Genomic DNA, 19,563 nt, shown 5'->3' on the forward strand with positions numbered 1-19,563 from the left:
TCCCCCAGGCGCGGGGCTGGGGCGGCCCGAGCTTCCCCCGACCCCAGCCCCCAAACAGGCAGCTCTCTGCAAGCCATGGGAGCCCAGCGCTGGCTCCCGCTGCTTGCGGAGAGGTCCGCGAAGCCTGGACGCGCTGATCTCAGCGCGCGCAGGCTTCGCGATGCCGGCAACTCTCCCCAAGCAGCGGGAGTGCTCCCGCTGCTTGCGGAGAGGTCCGCGAAGCCTGGAGAGCGAGAGGGGTCGGTGCGCACCGACCACTCTCGCTCCCCAGGCTTCAGCGAAAGCCTGCATTCGCCCCATAGGACGCACACACATTTCCCCTTCATTTTTGGAGGGGAAAAAGTGCGTCCTATAGGGCGAAAAATACGGTAATCTCATTATGCTAAAACAGTTGGAGGCAGCCATGCTTCTGAATGCCAGTTTCTGGAGAGCACAGGAGGAGAGAGGGCTCTTGCGCTTGGGGGTTTCCCATTGGGGCATCTGGTTGGCTACTGTGAGACCAGGATGCTGAACTAGATTTCCTAATTCAGCAGGCTCTTCTTATGTGTTGGATATTTTATGGTGTTTCAATATTTCATTTTAAGCCACTCTAAAGTGCAGAGAATAAATCTCCTCCTCATCATCATATGCCAATGCTCTATGGTTCTTCATTTCTTCTCCAAAATCCACGGTCAAACTCGCTTCCCGCAAGCAGCCCACAGTCTCAATGAGGGACAGGAAACACTCAGCAACAATAACACAGAAGATAAAACTTTATTGATATGTAGTGTGGGAGAGAGAATAAAAATACACAAAATGCCTCCCAGAAAAAAGGAGAGTTACAATACCCAAACTGTCAGGATTAGTATATCAAAACCAATCAGTTACTGTCCAGTTGTTTTTGGTAAAGAAAATACTGCTGCTAAGAGCACGAAGAACACTTGGTGAACTGGGTTTCCCCACCCCAGGGCCCTTCTTCAGAAAGAGGCAGTGACTGGTAGTTAACAGCAGGGTGTGTTCACTGATGTCCTCTGCAGATTCTGAAGTCCTGCCCCAAGGATACCCAGTTAATGTTCAAGCCCTTCTGGGGAGTTCAGGACATAAGAAGCCCCTTTTGGCCTCTCAGTGGAGACGGCCAGCTCTGCAACAAGGAGACAATCCTGCCCCTAGGAAGGGCGGCTCATGCTTGCAAGCCAATTAATGATGTTGAGAGTCAAGAGCCTGCCATCTGTAAACCTGGAAAGTGGAGGCAACTGGGCTTGGCTTGCTTCATGGTTGGAGGCACTGGTTTCTCAAGCATGTGCAACATGTACTAAGAGGCAAGGCGACCTGCAGCAAGCTCTGCCTCCAGGAATGGATGTCAGGTGGGAATGGTGGAGGAAGGAGACTCCACCCTGTGGGAGTAAGCAGCGGCGCATGCGCTCTGCCTGAACAGTTTCCCATCAGCAAGCAAGTTTGCCTGGAGATTATTCCCAGCTCTGCAAAGTACAACTGCCAAACTGGCATTTCTCTAAAACAACCCCCTTTTAAATATTTTTTCCGTTTCAAAAGTTTCCGTTTCTTCTTCCAGCAACCCAGGATTTAACGTTTCTGCTTTCAGAATTATTGCACATTTACTTAAAACAAACTATCAAGCCTTGTAGTGTTCATTTGTAGAAACAAACACACACACACTAAGCTGAGTTACACCTCTCATCCTACCTACGCTTCTCCCGGCATAAATAAAAGCCACCGTAGTGATTTATAGTACATAAATTTACAAAACAATAGTATTTAAAACGGAAGAAAGCATCTTAAGAAGTCACTACGAAATTGAATGTCAGTCAAATCCAGCTCGTGGGGAGGCTTACTGAGTGATCTACACTTTTTGCATATTGGGAGAAAAGGTCTAGGGGCTCAATCCAACCAAGACATACTCAGAGCAGACCCACCAGAGTTCATTGACTTCAACGAGTCCACTATGAATACATGACTGGATGAATACAAGCTCCTTCGGGCACAACCCCCACCAGGGACATCATCTAGCACCTGGGTATGTCCAAAAGGATCATTGCATGAGAACATGGGATTCTCATGAGCTTGTTCCCGAGGAAGGTTGGCTGGGAGGTGCTGGCAGCCACTCCGAGAGACACAGGTGATGCTAGCCAGCTAGCTGCCAGGCCAAAGGGGAGGGGCCACCCAATTTTCACAGAGAAACCAGTACATGGAGGAAGATTTGCTTGCTCCTGTGTGAAGCTGCAACCACCAGTGGTCACCTTTCCAGGAGAGGCTGCCTCTTTCCTTGGCACGAGGTTCAATGAGCCTTTTCAAGCTCAGCCATTGGTAAGAACAAGTGATCCCTCCCTCCCAGCTTGCAAAAGACAGCTGGGCCAAATACACTAGGAGGAAAAAAGCAAATGGGATCACAAGGTCATCTTAAAAAGCAGGAGGCACGTGTGTTCGTCTCCTTGTTTTTGCAAGTGTTTGCTCTGAGTTCTCTCTTTTTTTCCCTGACACCACTACGCCTTTTTTTAATTGCAGGAAATGTCCTTTGCTTCTGAAAACAAAACGGAGAATTCTCTAAAACAAACGTGAGGCTGCTGCATTTCAAGATAAGGCAATAGCTTTTCGTTCACGTCTTCCTCAGTCCTGCTGCTCTTGAAACTATGCGTAAATCAGTAACAAAGAATCTGTGAAAAAATATCTCTTATAAAAAACACGCAAAACCGTTTGTAGGAGATGGATTTTTTTGCTCGTGAAGACAGCGCTAGAAAGGCACGACTCCTTCTTAAAATGATTTAAGAAGATGCAACTCGGCCAGCCAAGCTGCAACGATACGGAGCGTGGCCCTCGCAGCCTCCTTGACTGCTTGTTTCACCTGACTGGGCTAGAAATACAGTCAACCTGACACAGCCTCGAAAAATCGCCCCTGGGTAAAACCCATTCGGAAAAGAAGAAGAGTTACAAGATTTTGGCCACACTGACTTAGTTTGGGGCCCCCACTTTTGTTCACACTTTGCACGGTGCAGTCGAGTGAGAGTGGGTTTTGTTTGGACAGGAAAAGAGCAAAGAGGGGTTTTCTTTCCCAATGTTTTATAACATTTGCGTTGTCAATCCGACATTCAGAAGAACTTTGCTTTTGTCATCATTTTGACTACCCAGATATCTAAACCGCAGGCATTTCACCTTTCAAATTCTAAGTTTAGTAGGCAAACAATTAATAGCCCCTTTGCTTTGTTTAAAAAAATCGAGACTGTGTAAATATAGCCCTTTTTTCGCTTTCTGGATCGAAGCAGGAAGGAAGGCATGCTTTCACAGCTGTAGGCACCTTCAGACCAACAGCATGACCTCCCCCTCCCACCCCGACCCCCACCCCTAACAAACAAGCCCTTGCCGCATGCGGATGATCTGGAGTAAGGCAGCTTGGACATCTTCATCCATGTGACCCTGAAAAACAAAGAGGAGAGCTGCAGGAAACAGGCAGGACTTGGAACTTTTCAGTGACTTTTCAGTTGCAGTGACAAAACCTATAGATCCCAAAGTGGGTGGTATCACACCCCCCCAGGGGGCAGTGGGATCCCCTAGGGGTGCTAAGAGGGAAGGGGGCAGCAGGGGGGTGCTGGAGGTGTAAAGGACTATCAACTGAATTAAACTAAACAGCTTTAACGGGTACTAGAATAAATGTGCAATTAATTGAAACCATTTTGAATTTTGTTGTTGTGTTACTATCTTCCTTAGTGAGTTGTGCAAACTGCTATTCTGAATCATGCTTTTTCTAGGGTAAGGGGGCACTGGGGACGAGTTTATGGAACCAAGGAGGAGCTTGCCCTGAAAGCTTTGGGAACCACTGTCCTAAACTATTCACTGGCTCTGGATGATTCACAGAAGGGAGCAGTGGGTAGTGAGAGATGTCCCTCCAACCCCAGTAAGCTGTTCCTACTAAGTAAGAGAAACTGTGGTGGAACAAACAACACAGGCAAGCTGTGGAACATGCCCCCCACCCCTCCATGCTGCCTCCCTTGAAGATTTATCTAAGGCAGGTTCAGCAGGTATCAGTCAAAAAGGGTGCGACACACAGCAGGCGGCAGCAAAAGCAGAACACGTACCTGAACAGCACTGAGAAGGTGCGTCCGATATATTGAGATGACCTCCTGGTGCTGCCTCTCAGCATCCTAGGATAAAAGAGCACACATGGTCATTCTCCAGAGTTACATTCTCAAAGTTTAGTCTGCTTCGCTAGCCCCCTTGGGGAAGGACTGTGGTTTATGGCAGGCAGAAGGTCCCCAGTTCAATCGCAACAGCATCTCCAGGTAAGGGTGGGAGAGACTGCCTGCCTGAAGCCCCGGAGAGCGACTGCTGCCAGTCAGTGTACACAATGACTGATGACTCCATCAGGCAGCTTCCCATATTTCCTAGTCTTGGAGAGAGGCACAGCATTACAGGGATGCTGGCACCCTACTTCTAAGGCCAACAAAAACCCCTTCGTTTCCTAAGATGCCATGCCAAGCATTGAGCTGGGAAGCAGAGCTCATGCCATCCATTCTGCTCTATCAGGCCTCCTCTCCCCTCAACAGCCATCTGGGGGCAGCCATTGCCTCAGACTGCTGCCGTGGAAGAGCTTTGCTGAATGCCCAGCTCCATCAAGCACCTCCTGCCCCTGAACTGTGCCAGCCAGCCATTATAGGAACAACTGTTCAGAAACTGATGCTGGAGTTCAGGGTTTTTATTTTCCTTTTCCCCCCGTGTTCCTTTTCCCTTGTGTGTCATTTATTTTTTAGACAGTAAGCCTGCAGGTAGGGACTGTCTCGCTTTGACTTTATGTAAGGCTGAAGAGTCAGGAACAAAGGTTCTAAGTAAATGCATAATAAATAAAATTGCCCACACACTTTCCAGCTTAGCTTTGCAACCGCAAAGAACAGAAAAAAAAACTTTTTTAAAAAAATGGAAGCAAAGGTCATTGGACCTTAAACTGTTTGCCAGCATCATGCAAGACCACAGCTCAAGGGTGATCACCACACCCAGTCCTGCTGTCCCCCCCTCACCCCCAAGCACCAGAACCCTGATCAATGAGACAAGTTTCAGCTACCACCTGACGGCTGCAGTTCACTACTTACGGCCAGCTGCTGCTGAAGGGTTTTCACCTGCGCCTGGAGCACTTCGACCTGCTGGCTCTGTCGCTTTGTGGGGAGGCCGCTGTTGTACGTAAGCTGAGAGAGACCGTTAAGGGCCTGTTTTAGCCGCTCCACATCATTAAGTAGCTCAGTTATCTTCAAGAGAGACATTGCCAAAGTTCAAGCTGTAAGCCTTTCCTCTGCGGTTCCTCAGCAACATCTACTACAGGGATGGGGAGCTTGTGGACTGATTTTTGGATGACTACAACTCCCAACATCCCTGACCACTGGCTGTGCTGGCTGCAGTGGCTGATGGGAGATGGAGTCCAGCAGCACCTGGAGAGCCACAGATGTTTCCCATCCCAGACTTACACTTGTATGATCAAAGCAAAGAAAGAGGTTGAAAGCTGCTTGCTTCCAATCTGTATTCTGCCCTGCCTGGAGCAGAGCCAAGCAAGCAACAGGAAGGTCACCAAAACCCTGGCCCTTTGTTGGGGGCTGGGTGGAAACAATGCGCTATGATACCCCAAAGTCCCCAAAATTCAAGTCACCAGTTTGCAAGGAAACAAGGACTGTCTCAGGGCCAGGAGCTGTGCATGGATGCACATTGCAAAGGTCTATTAAGGAGGAAAAACCAGGGTTGTCAAAGCGCAGCACACACATTGTTTTGTCTGAGCTGAGTGGCAAGAAGGTGGCTGTGCATGAAGCAGTTCAGAACTTCACTACTTCTATTATCATTATTAATCTGCCCCCCCCACACACACACACAGAACACAGGCTGGTGCACAATACGATAAATGCAAGACAGCAAAAATAATTAAAATGTGGATAATTTAAAACATGGGCTTTTGAACTAGCCAACAGGAAAGAAGCCCGTTTTGAATTCCCAATGAGCTGAAAGCCACAGGCAGCATCTCATCAGATGAACCAGCTCTGCAAGTCTGCCTCTCATGCAAGGAAATCATGTCTGAATCCATTTCCAATGCAGCTTAAAGGGTGCAGCCCACCCCCACTTCAACCAATCAGCCTGCATTTACCTTCCAAGTTGATTTGGGCAGGATTCGGAGGTTGCCTGCATCTACTACAGGACCACCTTCACTAGCATGGAGCCTTATTATGTTTTGGACTACAACACCCATCAGCCACAGCTGGCATGGCCATACATCCCTGGGGCTGATGGGAGTTGCAGTCCAAAACACTCAGGCCTAGTCTGGCAAAGGGTGCAGTGCAGCAGCTCTTCCAGGCCTACCTGCTCCCCCAGCAGTCCAAGCGCTGCCTCTCCCACCAAGGATCCCTCTGCATTCATTATCCTCTGCTTTGTGCCTTATATGCTGCTGGCTTGCCTTTAGCCTACTGCATCCGCCCCCTTGCCCAACTCACCTTGTTGTCTTTGGCTTCCACTTGCTTCGCGGACTCCTGGATCCTTTTCTGCAGTTCCGCAATGGTGCTCAGGGACTTGTCGCACCTCTCCTTCTGGTCCTTGATCTCCTGCTCAATGCTGAAGTTCCTGGACTGCAGGGGCTCCTTCTTGTCCTTGGTGGGCGCCTCCTCCATCCTGGCTTGCTGGGCTGCCTCCAGCTTCCGGCTGAGCTCGGCCAACTTCTCGGCCATGCTGCCTACTTGCCCTTCCAGCTTGCTCTTCACCATCTTGTGCTCTGCCATCCCAACCACTTCTCGGCTCTCCAGCTCCCACAGGGCTTCTTTGGCACTCTGGATTTCAGACTGCAGCTTGGCAACCTTCTCTGCCCTCTCCTGGCTCTCTCCCTCCTTCTCTCTTAAGGCGGATTTCGCGGCGGATGCTTCTCTCTCCAAGCCCTCCTTGATGCGGAGGTGCTCGGCTAGGGGCACAGAGGCGGCCTTGAGATCAGCCATCTCCTGCTGCAGCTCCTGGGATTTCTGCACCTCCTGCTGGCAGCTGGCCTCCTTGCTGCTCAGCTCCCCTTTCAGCTCTTCGATGGTGTGGCCAAGCTGCCTCTCCAGGGCTTCCACCTGCTCCAGTGGGACATATTGGCCGTGGAGGCGGCTCTCTGCCTCGCGGGCCTCGGAGCGTTGCCGGGCGCTCTCCTCCTGAAGCCGCTCCTTCTCGCACTGGATCTCAGCAAACTTCTGCTGCAGCTCACACAACTGCTTGTTGAGGCCGTCCATCTTGCTGGCAAACATGCGCTCCATTTCGTGTGACTTCTCCGCCAGGACATAGTTCTGCTGCAAGTCATTCTGGACGCTCAGGAGCCTGGCTTTCAGCTTCTCGTTCTCCTGGCTGCATTTCTTGCCTTCTTCCTCTCTCTCTCGGCGCTGCTCCCTCTCCTTCTGCAGCTGGCTCCTCAGTTCTTTCGCCGTCTCCTCAAAGCAGCGCTCCTTCTCTTCGAAACTGGCAAGGGGGGCATATTTGGACTTGATGCATTCCTGGATCATGTCGAGCTCCTTCTTCTGGGCCTTGATCTCAGCATGCAACTGGGCCACCTCCTCTTGCTTCGCCTGGTATTTTGCCTGCATTTCAGAACCATTCTCCTGCAGCTCCTGAATGTTTTTCTGGAGGGCGGCGACTTTTGCTTCATGCTCCCGTGTGTTTATGTATTCGCCTCCTTGCACTTGGCTTTGCAGCGTTCGCAGCTTCCTCTTCAGGGTCCCGTTCTCATCGCTCACCCTCACAAACTCTTGCTTGACACTTTCCATTTTGTCCTTCAGCTCCAACAGCTCTTGGCCCGTCCTTTCGAGAGTGCTGTTCAGCACTGCCTTGACCTCCTCGTGAGTAGCCACCGGGACGTACTGCTCTTCCATGGTCTCTTGAAGAGTGGCATTTTTGGACGCAAACTCGGATGCCTTGGCTTGCTGCTCCCTGTACTTTTGGCTGAGCTCGGCGAGTTGCCTCTCCAGGCCAGCTGTGGTTAGCTTCAAGGCTCTCATCTCCTTCTCGTGCTTCTCCCGGGGGATGTAAGCCGCCTGGAGCTGGCCAACCGTCTCCTTCAAGTGGAGGTTTTCCGCCAGCAGCTTCTCCGCCTCTGCGCTGTGCTTCTGACACTTCTCTCTGCTCTCCGCCAGCTTCTTGTTCAGCTCCCCAACCGTGACGTCGCTCGCCCGCTTCACCTCCTCGCTGATCTTCAAAGGCACGTACTGGCTCTTCATCTCGCTCCGGAGGGCCTCCACTTGCTGCTTCAGCAGGCTGTGGCCTGCCTTGGCCTTCTCTGCCTCCGCCTGCCAGGCCTGGCTCTGGTGCTTCAGCTCCGCCTGCACTCGCTCCAGCTCCCTGGCCTTCTGCTCATACCTGACCTTCAGCTGCTTGTGCTCCTCTGGCCTCACATACTGGGCAAACTGGCCTCTCTGGCCCTCCAGCTCCGCCCTCAGCCCCTGAGCCTCCGTGCGCAGCTTCTGCCGCTCCGCCTCCACCTCTGCCAACCTCCGCGCCTTCTCCTCCACTTCGCCTGAGAGCGAGCTCTTCACTTTCTCGAGCTTCTCCGCCAGCTTGGCCGCCGCCTCCTTCAGCTGACCCTCCGCCTCGCAGGCCCTCCTCTCCCGCTTCTCATGCTCCACCTTCAACATGCTCAGCTCCCTCTGCAGCTTCTTGTTGTCGTCCACCAGCCTGGCTTCATCCCTGCGGAACTCCTCCACCAACAGCTCGTTCTGCTTCAGCTGGTTCCTCAGCTTGCCCACCTCAGCCGAGGCCCCTTCGTACTTGGCCTTGGTGTCCTTCAGCTGCTCCTTCAGCTCCTCCACCGCCTTGCTGCCGGTGGCCGCCGCCTCGCTTGTCAGGTGGTCCTTCAGGGCCAGGAAGTGCGTCTGCATCTGCTTCACTTTCCCTTCCGAGTCAAACATCCTCTTCTGCACGTCCTTCAAGGCGTCTTCCAGCTGCTTGATCTGCTGGTCCGACTCCTGCTTTGTTCTCTCGCACTCCGCTGCCAGCGCTTTGCACTCTGCCGCCTTGTGGGAGAGCTCCAGCTGCAGCCTGCTCACCTCCCCTCGGGCCGCATCGTAGCAGCTCCTCAGGTTGCCCAGCTCCCGTTTCAGAGCTTCCGCCTCGGAGGCAGCAGGAGACAGGCTTGGGCTCAGGAGCTCCAGGGGCCTCACCATGGATCTACTCTGGAGGGCAGCTGGCGCTGAGGCAGGGGCCTGCTAGAAAACAAGGAGACGGACTTCTTAAGACTCCAGAGAGGGTCTTCTACCAACAAATACGCACACACACACCTTTAACTAGCTTTTATGTAGGGCAGCATTTCCCAAACATTGGTCTCCAGCTGTTTTTGGACTACAATTTCCATCATTCCTGACCACTGGTGTTGCAAGCTAGGGATGATGGGAGTTGTAGTCCAAAAACAGCTGGAGACCCATGTTTGGGAAACACGGATGTACGGCATTAGAACTTTCCTACAGCTCAATGGCAGAGTACATGTGTCTTGTGTACGAAAGGCCCCAGTCCCATTCCCCAACATCTCCAGTTGAAAGGTAAGTAGATCTCAGGTAAGTGAGCAGAGAGACTGGGGGGTCACTGCCAGTTGACCGTTAGGGATACGGAGCAGACAGACAATAGGCTCATCCAGGAAGATCCTTAAGGGCCTCCTCTGCTCCATTAACACATTTTGACTGTGTAATGGATCTGTCACGGATCACAGTAACCGAGTTACTAAGCTGAGGGCAGAAGCTCAATTTATCTTGCTAATGGGGCAATTGCAACAAGCCTCCCGCTTTCCGCTGATTCCCAGCCAAATAAGTGTGTCATCCAAGTAATGGATGAGCCTGTTGTTCATTTCGCTGGCTCTGCCAGAGGACAGTGGCTGGCCCACACCTTCCATTTCTGTGCAGTACACAGCAAGGCTCCCACAGGAGAAGGGACACGGAGCAACTGGACACCATGACGGCATTGTGGAGCCCCAAGAGACGGCCCAGTGACCAGGTGCACCAATGGCATTTTAACATGCTCAACATCATAGGAAAAGTAGCCGCACTGCAGATGCCCACGTGGCATTCCCAAATGCATGAACGAGCCAACAAACTGGAGTACCTGTGGTTCTGCAGAATACGTGGAACCCTGCTTCAGCAGAACATCTTCTTTCCCTACAAAAAGACAAAATAAAGAACTCATTCAATCTAACGTGACAAAGTACAAATCTGCTATATGTTTAGAAGGTGGAACGCAGCCTGCAATATTAAAAGTTAAACAGACAGCTGCTTCCTGCAAGGCCCTGTAGCCAGACGCTGAGCAGCTGGGATGTCATAGAAAGCAGGGACCTCCCCCACTGCTGAGGGTCAAGGGAACCGGGCCTCAGGGCAGCATCTATGGAAAGGGAATGGAGAGGCAAGAGAACAACAGAGGCTGGAAGACCACAGAGCAGCAGGCTGATTGGGGCCAACCAATACTATAAATCTCTCTGGTCCTGAAAGCACAAGATCTAAGGCAAGGTGGGGGATCTCTTTCAGCTCAAGGGTTACATTGGCAACCGTGTGGGTGAGGCCAGAGGAAAAAGCAGGTGGGCAACAGATGTAGCTGACTTTTGTACTGTCTGTTGGCTGCATTCCACCCGCACAAAAGTCAAGAGATTTACTCACTGACACACATATCCCTCTCCAACCCTAATCCAAACAAGCAAGAGGAATCATCTCAGACCAAGGTCACCTCCCAGCCAGACAAAAGCACTTGAGAGCAGTGCCAGGGAGGGGTGTGTCTTGGGTCAAAGAGTTGTGGCCAGAGAAGAGAGATGGCCTAAGGAGAGCCCTGTGGGCAAGGCAGAGAGGCCTGGACGGCCACATTTGATCCCTAGGTCTGAAGTTCTCCGTTCCTGCTCTATATTATCATTATCATTAAATTTATGAATGGGACATATGTCCCAAGATGATTTACACACAGGGCAGCTTACAACATTAACAGATATAGTCAGTGAACTTTATAGCCCTGCTGCTTCTGTATGTCCCCAAATTACCCACTTTCACTTGACTGCCACAACTGCAGATAGAAGGGCACAAAAACTCCACAATGTTAGCACTCGATTCCCTTTCTAAAAGAGGTATCAAGGAATAGCAATACTCACTGTTACCAAAACTGTTTCCAGATCCCCCGTGGTCACCCTGAAATCAAAACACACAGACTTTGGTTCAGAGAGATAACAGATTAACCGTTCACAAGGGTTCGGGTTTTCAGAATGGAACTAGTTTTTTCATAGTCTTAATCCACAGAGAACTTTCCTGAAATGGATATGATACTTAATACATTCACGGAATAACAGAATTGTAGAGTTGGGAGGGATCCTGAGTGTAATCTAGTCCAACCCCCTGTAATGCAGAAACCTCAACTAAAGCATGCATGACTCATGGCCACCCAACCTCTCCTTAAAAAACAATATTGCTCTATCTTCCACACGACAGACCTCCAGATATTTGAAGATAGGCAACATAGGAGGTTAAGGGGTGATATGATAGCCATGTTCAAATATATAAAAGGATGTCATATAGAGGAGGGAGAAAGGTTGTTTTCTGCTGCTCCAGAGAAGCGGACACGGAGCAATGGATCCAAACTACAAGAAAGAAGATTCCACCTAAACATTAGGAAGAACTTCCTGACAGTAAGAGCTGTTCAACAGTGGAATTTGCTGCCAAGGAGTGTGGTGGAGTCTCCTACTTTGGAGGTCTTTAAGCAGAGGCTTGACAACCATATGTCAGGAGTGCTCTGATGGTGTTTCCTGCTTGGCAGGGGGTTGGACTCGATGGCCCTTGTGGTCTCTTCCAACTCTATGATTCTATGATTCTATATCCCCTCTCTGTCTTCTCTTCTCCAAGCTAAACATACCCAGCTCATTCAACCATTCCTCATAAGGCTTGGTTTCCAAACCCTCAATCATCTTGGTCACCCTCCTCTGCACACCTTCCAGAAGGGTCTGTGCAAGAGTGGACTGAGCCCTGTAGCTATAGCCTTGTCACCCAATAACACAGCTCCCAGTTCCTGCTAACTTAGTGGAGGGCTGCTTGAAACAGAGACTGGCTTCCCCACCAAAGGGTGACGTACCTCATAGAATCTCAGCTTTGACTTCAGAGCTTCAAGCATCCGTGAACTTTCTTCCTGCTGCTTCTCCTTTGCTGTCAGCAGCCTCCTGAGCTCATCTTTCTGAAAGTGAGCAACAACTCAACATGGAACATACTGGTAATGTTTAAGCACTAAGAAATATGAATATGGAAATGCTGCAGGACAGAAACATGACACTTTCCAGCCTACAGTAGCTTACAAAAAAATAGGAAGCTGTTTTATATAGAGTAATATAGGAGAACCATTGGTCCATCTAGCTCAATGCTGCCTACACTGACTGGCAGCAGCTGCTCTCCTGGATTTCAGGCAGGAGTCTCTCTTGACTCTACCTGGAAATGCTATCAGAGGTGAACCTGGGACGTTCTGCATCCAAGACAGATGCTCGACCCCTGAGCTGCAGTCCTTCCCCTGTAGATCTGATCCATGCACACAAGCACACCCTCCGTTCTGGATTCAGCCTGCAAGGAAGGTTAGCCCCCATGACTCTTGCACTGGCTTTAGGGAGTGGTGTGAGCAGATCTTATGGTGGGTATGGTGGATGCCAAACATGTTATCAGAACTGACCCCAAAAGCAAAGTTCCCTTCCTTCCTTTTTCATTTCAAATCAAATGTTCAGTTGTTGTTTAAGAGAGATGGAAGAATTTTTTCCCTCAGCTTCAGATTTCTCAACAAATAAGTTTAGGGTGGGGAAAAAGAAAGATTTTTTCTTTACCTCACTTTCGAGATCATCTGCGACCATTTGCTCCTGCAAAGAACATAAAGAGCCATTGGAATTGCATCTTGATTTATATTGTTATATAACATTGTCAGCAGGAAACCTGGCCAACCTCATTCAGTATCCCAGTCTGTAAAATGGGGATAAAGGCAAACAAATGCACCATAAACCCATGAACGCACCAGCCCATAAATCCACCAGATCACCCTGGAAGGGCCCTCTGAGCTGCTGTCATTGCAAACTATGTTCCATTACCTCGTTCAGCTGCAGCTGCAGACCATTGATTCTGTCCAATAGAATCCGGTGCTCCTGCTGGATCTCCCTTAGCCTGCCTTTCAAGTCTTCATTCTCTCTTTCTAATTCCTTAAAACAGGGGACATTTCAAAACTGAGATCAGTTATCTCTGGCAGCATTAAAGCAACTGATGGATAACATTAGGGAAATGGAGCAATTCCAATTTTAATGCACACCTCCCAAATTCACACACTCCCAAACCACTATGCTAACCTAAAACACAGCTGTCCTCCGAAATACACACTTCCCTGCATTCTGTGACACAAGTTTACTTGCAAGATCACCTTACCCGATATAAACACACTCAACCACTTTGATCTGCAGAACCAGCACTATTACAGGTGCCACCCGTTCTGCATTTTTAAGAGCTCCATCTTTAAGTGTGGCAGCACCTACACGTTGGACCTCCCTGCCTATTGACATCAGCTATGTGCCTTCACTGTAATCTTTCCGGTGCCTGCTAAAAGCATTTATACACAAGGCCAGGTGTTTAGAAAGCTGGTGCAACTTTGTCTGTTTTTAGTCTATTGTCATTTTAACTTTCTGAAAGTCTTAAATTTTTCTTAATGCTTCTTACTGATAATTTTATTGATTTAGCTTTTTTACAAACCACTTTTAAGTTTTTTTCTTTTTACAATCAAGCGGTGTATAATTTTTTTAAAGAAAGAAAAGTCTCCAGTCGATCAGTGCATACGGAAAAGTGCATATTAGGGAAAACAACTTACAAAGATGCTTTATATTAAGGTGAATTGCTTGCAAAGATCTGTATATTAAGAGAAACACACATGAACTCTCATGCAGACTTTTAAAAAATTAATAAACTAATGTGGAAAATGATGCAAACTGAACAAGACAACTGCTACTGACGGATTTGTCCACCCCTGGATGTGACAAATCAAAGTAAATCCTAACAACAACCACTAGTGGGCACCCTTCCTAAATATGGCAGGTGGCCAGTAACAGCCCTCTTTCCTTATCCACATACTTAAGAGGCCATCAGCACTTCAAACTGCTGCTTATCTCCAGCCTGTCAACAGCTGAAAAACCAGCTCTTAGAGATGCTTAAAGTGTTTTTCCTCTGACTTGGATATGCCAGACACTGAACTGCTCAGCCCACACACCACAGACAGATGTGCTTAGCTCAAAAACAGGCAGCTTATCTTACACTCAAACAAAAAAAGGGGGAAAGCTATCATGGTAACCAGTAATGGACCATGCCAAGCATGTCTTCATATTTCATAGAGCAGCCTTCCCGAACCCCATGCCCTCTAGATATTTTGGGCTGTAATTCCCATCATCCCTGGCTGTGCTGGCTCAGGCTGATGGGAGTTGTAGTCCAAAACATCTGGAGGGAACCAGGTTGGGGAAGGCTGGACCAGTTAAAGCTACAAACAACATGAGAAGAGTAGGAGGAGAAACAAGACAGCCCCAAAATGGGTCCTCATCCAGATCTCACATTTGTGCTATGCAATTTGTACTATGTGCATTTGTACTATGCAAACAAGAACCTAAACAGCCACGTTTTGCTCAGAGTAGACCCACTGAAATGGACCTAAGCTAGCCATCGCCATAGATTTCAATGGGTCTGCTCTGAATGGGACACCCAGGAGGATCCCAGCACAGCTCATTTACATTTACTTGTTCCTATCACCCATTTAACTTTTGTGCCACACCTGTGCAACTTTGAAAAGAACCTGAAAAGCTGGAATCCCACACTTCTTTCAGCGTTTTCTCAAACCTGCTCGCTAGAGAGCATCCCACACAAAGCCCAAATCTCTCCCTTCACCTGTACATTCCGGTGTTCCTTCTGATGCGTCTTGAAGCTCATGTCCTCTAAGGCATTTGGTTGACTCCATTTTGGCAGCATGTTGGTCACCTGTTGTGCAGCATTGAAACACGGAATTGTCAGAGGAAGTAAGAGACACGTATGAACTGTGCTAGCAGAAGCAGCTGAAGTGTAAGAGATCCATCAGTCACATTAATCTCAGAAAGCTATCGAGTCTTGGAGGCAAACAGCAGCCCAGAAGGTGGCGAAGATGGCAGGCCTTGCTCATTTTGAGGAGGCTGACAAACATACCCAGACGCTTACATCTTTTCCTGAGGCCCTTCTTCGGGTTCTGCCTCTGAAGGAGACTCAGAGGGTGATGACAAAGGAGAGGGCCTTTTCAGTTGTGGCTCCCCATCTGTGGAATGCTCTCCTCAGCAAGGTCTGCTTGCCACCTTCGTTGACATCTTTTCAGCACCAAGTAAAGACTTATCTTCTTTCCCAGGCTTTTAATGGACTAAGATGAAGTTGTTTTGTTAGTTGTGTGCTGCCAAAGCTTTCTCTGGTGGCTATAGGGATTGGTTTGTGCTGTTTTCATGGTGTAATATATTCATATTTATCCTTTAATTGTGATTTAAGTCACTTGGAGACCTTCCAGTAACAAGCAACTAACAAGTGAAATCATATTATTGTAATTAGCATCATTAGGGATGGATGAGAGGTCAATAAGGCAAGACTTTTCCTAGAAAGCAGAAACTCCCCCTGAATAAATATTAAGTAGGCAGGACCTATCTTGGTTATGAACTCGCAACAACCCATATGAAAACATGCAGAATCCTCACCTTGAGAAGAGACTGTCCTTTCTTCATGACTTCGTAACTTGCTAAAAAAAAAGAATAATTTGTTTTCTGTTTAGACATTCCACACAGAGGATTAGACAAAATGCAACACTCTTTCCAAGGGAGTCCATACCACTGTCAAACAGCTCTTACTATCAGAAAGTTCTTCCGAATGTGTGGTCAGAATCTGCTTTCTTGTAATTTCAATCCATTGGTTCAGGCCCTATCCTTCAGAGCAGCAGAAAACAAGTTTGCTCCATCCTCCATGTGACAGGCTTTCAGATATTTCAAGTTAGCTACCACAACATGTCACAGTACGTTCCTCAACAATGGGTAGCAATCGAGTGCAGACTGTCACAAAGAGAGGTCCCAAAGGCAGGTCTCCAGCCCAGCACAAATAAAAACTCAAAAGCTGTCCAGTCCTGGATTAACAGCAACTTCTCATGCCTCAAACTGGAACCAGACATGCAAGGAAGTAAATATTCCTCATTTATTTTTAAGCACCCGCTCCTCAACTCCAAGGAAAGGTAACATACCTTTGTTGGACTCCTCCACGGCAGCCTTTATCAGAGCCAAGATTTCAACGCTATCACCAATCCTTGCATAGTAAGAGCAGTCATGGCCAAGGGCATCCACCAAAGTGACGTCCGCACCATTTTTGAGCAAAACTTCCACAGCATCCTTGCAGCCATATTCACAGCCTAACATCAGAGATGTCCTGAGGATGGAAGAAGAAGCTACATGAGAACATGAGGAGTCTTGTGGAGATGGCACATGCAATGGTGGGCTCTGTGGAACAATCACTATGCTTTTTCTTTTCATCCGCTTGCATTAATATCCCCAACTCTGCATAACTGCGGGCAAAGGGGCTCCCAATATGCAAACAGGCGCAATAAAACAGTTCACACAACAAACCAGGCATGTGGTGATGTGTAGTCAGCGTGGCATAATGGTTGGAGACCAGAGTTCAAATCCCCACTCAGCCACAAAGCTCACTGGGTGGACTTGGGCCAGAAACCATCTCTTAGCCTAACCCACCTCACAGGGTTGTCGTGAGAATTAAATGGGAGGTGGAGAACCATGCACACCACCTTGAGCTCCTTGGAAGAAAAGTTGGTATATGCATGTAATACATAGTAGTACAAGATGAAAAATGCACCTGCAAAATTTCCATCAACTCAAAAACTCTCTCACATTCCATTGGTCTAATACTCCTACAGTAGATCATCCCACAAATGATCACAATGAGATTTTTCTTTTCTTCTTTTTCACAACACGTTTGAGACTTGAGGTGCTTCCCCCCCTGAAATGCTATCTGCTATTTATTTACCAGTGGCTTGTTGACAGAGGTATCCTTGTTTAAGCAGCTGTAGTTTGAACAAACCACCATTTTCTACACTGAACCACAACGATAAACTATGGTTTGTTCCAACCAGGAATGGGACCTTTAAACCTCTTCCCCCTTGGCCACAGAGGGATGCAGGAAGAGCATAGAAGTCAAAGATTCATCCAGGCTCATATACGTAATAATAAACCATGGTTTGCTGTGACATCTGAACCAGGCCAGAATGTAGGCAGGTAATCTGTCAATTGCCAAACTGAGTCAGAATTTTGCTATCTTTGAAGAAATCCCACCACTTCGGATCAACACACCCCAAGCTTGTGTCCAACAGTTTCATTGTTTGAATCCCCAGAGAGTGTTCTTTGGAAAGCATACAGACACATCACCCACGAGGCACTAAATGGATGCATTACCGGTTCTGTTTGTCTCTTGCATTGACATCAGCGCCCCTGTCGAGCAGAAGTTGACATATGGCTGGACGGCACATCTGAGTGGCCAGCACCAGAGGCGTCCTCCCATCCTAGAGAGAAGGGGCAGGAAAACATTACAAAGGAAGGGCAAAATGAACTTGACCAATCCTGGGGAAGGACCCTGAAAGGGGCCTGCATGAGACTTACTGCATCTCTGGCATTCACCAAGGCTCCATGGTCACACAGTAACTGGATGCTGGATGAACAATCTGACATCGCTTTGGGAGACAGAAGGACATCACATTGTTAGTAAATGGGTCACTTCACTACCGGTGGGCTATTTATACATTGTCAGATTTCTATGAATGGCTGCGCCTTTAAGATCTAGAAGCCACAATCATTCTAACGACAAAGGTCCAACCAGGGAACAGCAATTAAAAAGGGCCAATATGCCAGTATCTTCCATGCTTTACTCATTGCACCTGAACTCCAGCCCTGCAATAAAAGCCTGTGTGTTGTTAGTGGCTCACCTAACCCAACTACACCTTTATCAGTTGCCTGAGGCGCAGAGATAGTGTGGAAGAGAACCTAGCCTCTCCCTAAAAGCTTCTCCTAACTGGTGGTCTGGAAGAGGAACATCAATCACTGGGGGGGGGGGTAATTGGATTGTTTTTGTTTTATCGTGTATTTTGTGTTCTCATTGTGAATTTTTATGTTCGGAACTATGATCTTTGGACAAAGGGCAGTATACAAAAATAAATATTAAAATAAGAAGTTTGCAGCCAAACTTCCCAATCTAGGGGGCGTCCAGATGTGTGCGTCATATGAAGCTGGAGCTGATGGGAGTCATAGTCTAAAACATTGAGACAACAAATTGGGAGAGGCTGTCCCAGCCACATGTGGAAAATGAGCAGCTATTCATATGCCTTGCCAAACACGGTCTTTTTCAAGGCGATAGGAGAAATTGCTCCAAAGGAAGGACACTCCCTTACCTGCATCGTGAAGAGCAGTGCGACCCTGAAGATCCACATTTTCTGTAGGGCAGTTGTACTATGGGAACAGCCAAACACATTTCATCAATACTGTTATTACTATTAATTATTATCGTTGTTGCTGTTAAATTTATTACCTGCCCTTCACCAGCAGGCCACAGGGCAGGTTACAGCCATTTAAAATTCAGCTTTAAAAACAGCTAAAACAAATCACTATCCCAAGAATATGGAATAGGCCTGTAATTTATTTATTCTAACATTTACGGTTAAGGGTTCCTAACAGTGACAGCACTCTCATGATGAAAATATTTCAAGAAACATTTAAATAAGATTCAGTTCCAGAATGTTAAATGTGCTGTTCAGCTTTGCAGATCTATTATTGTTGTTGTTGTTGTTGTTGTTGCAGTTTTTTCAAAATAAAAATAACTAAAAGTGACTTACAACAATAAGTAAATCACACATGCATTAAAACCAGCATAAAACAAAATGGGGGGAATCTAAAATGCATTCATACAGTATTTTTAAAATAAAACATCCCATCTACAGAAGGAGGCCAGAGATAATTAAAAGAAAGGAGTCAGAACATATAGTGGCTGTGCTGTACTGTAGATAACAAAGGAAGCTTCCTAATATAGAGTCAGACCTTGATCCACCCAGCACAATATTGCCTGCACCAGCTTTCTCCAGCTAGCTGCCCTTCTGATGCTTAAGATTCCCATCATTCCTAGTAACAGGCTGGAGCTGATGGGCGAGACAATGTAAGAACATCTGGCTATGGGAGCCTAGCCTACACTGACTGGGAGTGGTTTTCCAGAGTTTCAGACAGCAGCCTTTTCCCAGGAGATGCTAGGTGATGAACATGGGAGCTTCTGTATGCTGTGAGCTATGAATCCTCCCCCATAAATCTTTACGAAACAGAAAGCTTCATACACACAGAGGAATTACCTGCTTATATCTAGCCTAGAACAAAGACTCTCAGTTTTCTGCTTGTTTCTTCAGATTTCTTCTACATCCCAATTTGAAAATAACAAGGTTTAGGGTGATCAAAACATTATTAGATTTTTCGCCATTCCTGCACCAACATTTGGGTTAAGGTGTCCAAACAGCGGCAGCTATAATGTGATGGGAATA

General features: G+C 47.9%; 1 protein-coding gene across 5 annotated transcripts in view; it reads right to left on the minus strand.

Moving 5' to 3' along the window:
• Positions 1-734: 734 nt before the first annotated feature.
• The window catches only part of UACA (uveal autoantigen with coiled-coil domains and ankyrin repeats), a 52,147-nt gene continuing 33,318 nt past the window's right edge, over positions 735-19,563 (minus strand). For 3 of the 5 annotated variants that reach the window (XM_082198284.1, XM_082198281.1, XM_082198285.1), the window contains exons 5-19: positions 18,433-18,490; positions 17,648-17,718; positions 17,444-17,550; positions 16,225-16,406; positions 15,692-15,732; positions 14,871-14,960; positions 13,046-13,153; positions 12,788-12,820; positions 12,058-12,156; positions 11,087-11,123; positions 10,063-10,115; positions 6,450-9,176; positions 5,073-5,225; positions 4,065-4,130; positions 735-3,405 (exon numbers count right to left, since the gene is read on the minus strand). In XM_082198284.1, coding sequence (XP_082054410.1) covers positions 3,334-3,405; positions 4,065-4,130; positions 5,073-5,225; positions 6,450-9,176; positions 10,063-10,115; positions 11,087-11,123; positions 12,058-12,156; positions 12,788-12,820; positions 13,046-13,153; positions 14,871-14,960; positions 15,692-15,732; positions 16,225-16,406; positions 17,444-17,550; positions 17,648-17,718; positions 18,433-18,490 — 3,897 coding nt within the window. In that variant the 3' untranslated portion in view covers positions 735-3,333. The remainder of the gene's footprint in view (positions 3,406-4,064; positions 4,131-5,072; positions 5,226-6,449; positions 9,177-10,062; positions 10,116-11,086; positions 11,124-12,057; positions 12,157-12,787; positions 12,821-13,045; positions 13,154-14,870; positions 14,961-15,691; positions 15,733-16,224; positions 16,407-17,443; positions 17,551-17,647; positions 17,719-18,432; positions 18,491-19,563) is intronic. The other 2 variants (XM_082198282.1, XM_082198283.1) reach the window with 2 other exon arrangements.

This window comes from Podarcis vaucheri, assembly GCF_965113315.1.
Source record: "Podarcis vaucheri genome assembly, chromosome: 14".
NCBI classification, from domain to species: domain Eukaryota; kingdom Metazoa; phylum Chordata; class Lepidosauria; order Squamata; family Lacertidae; genus Podarcis; species Podarcis vaucheri.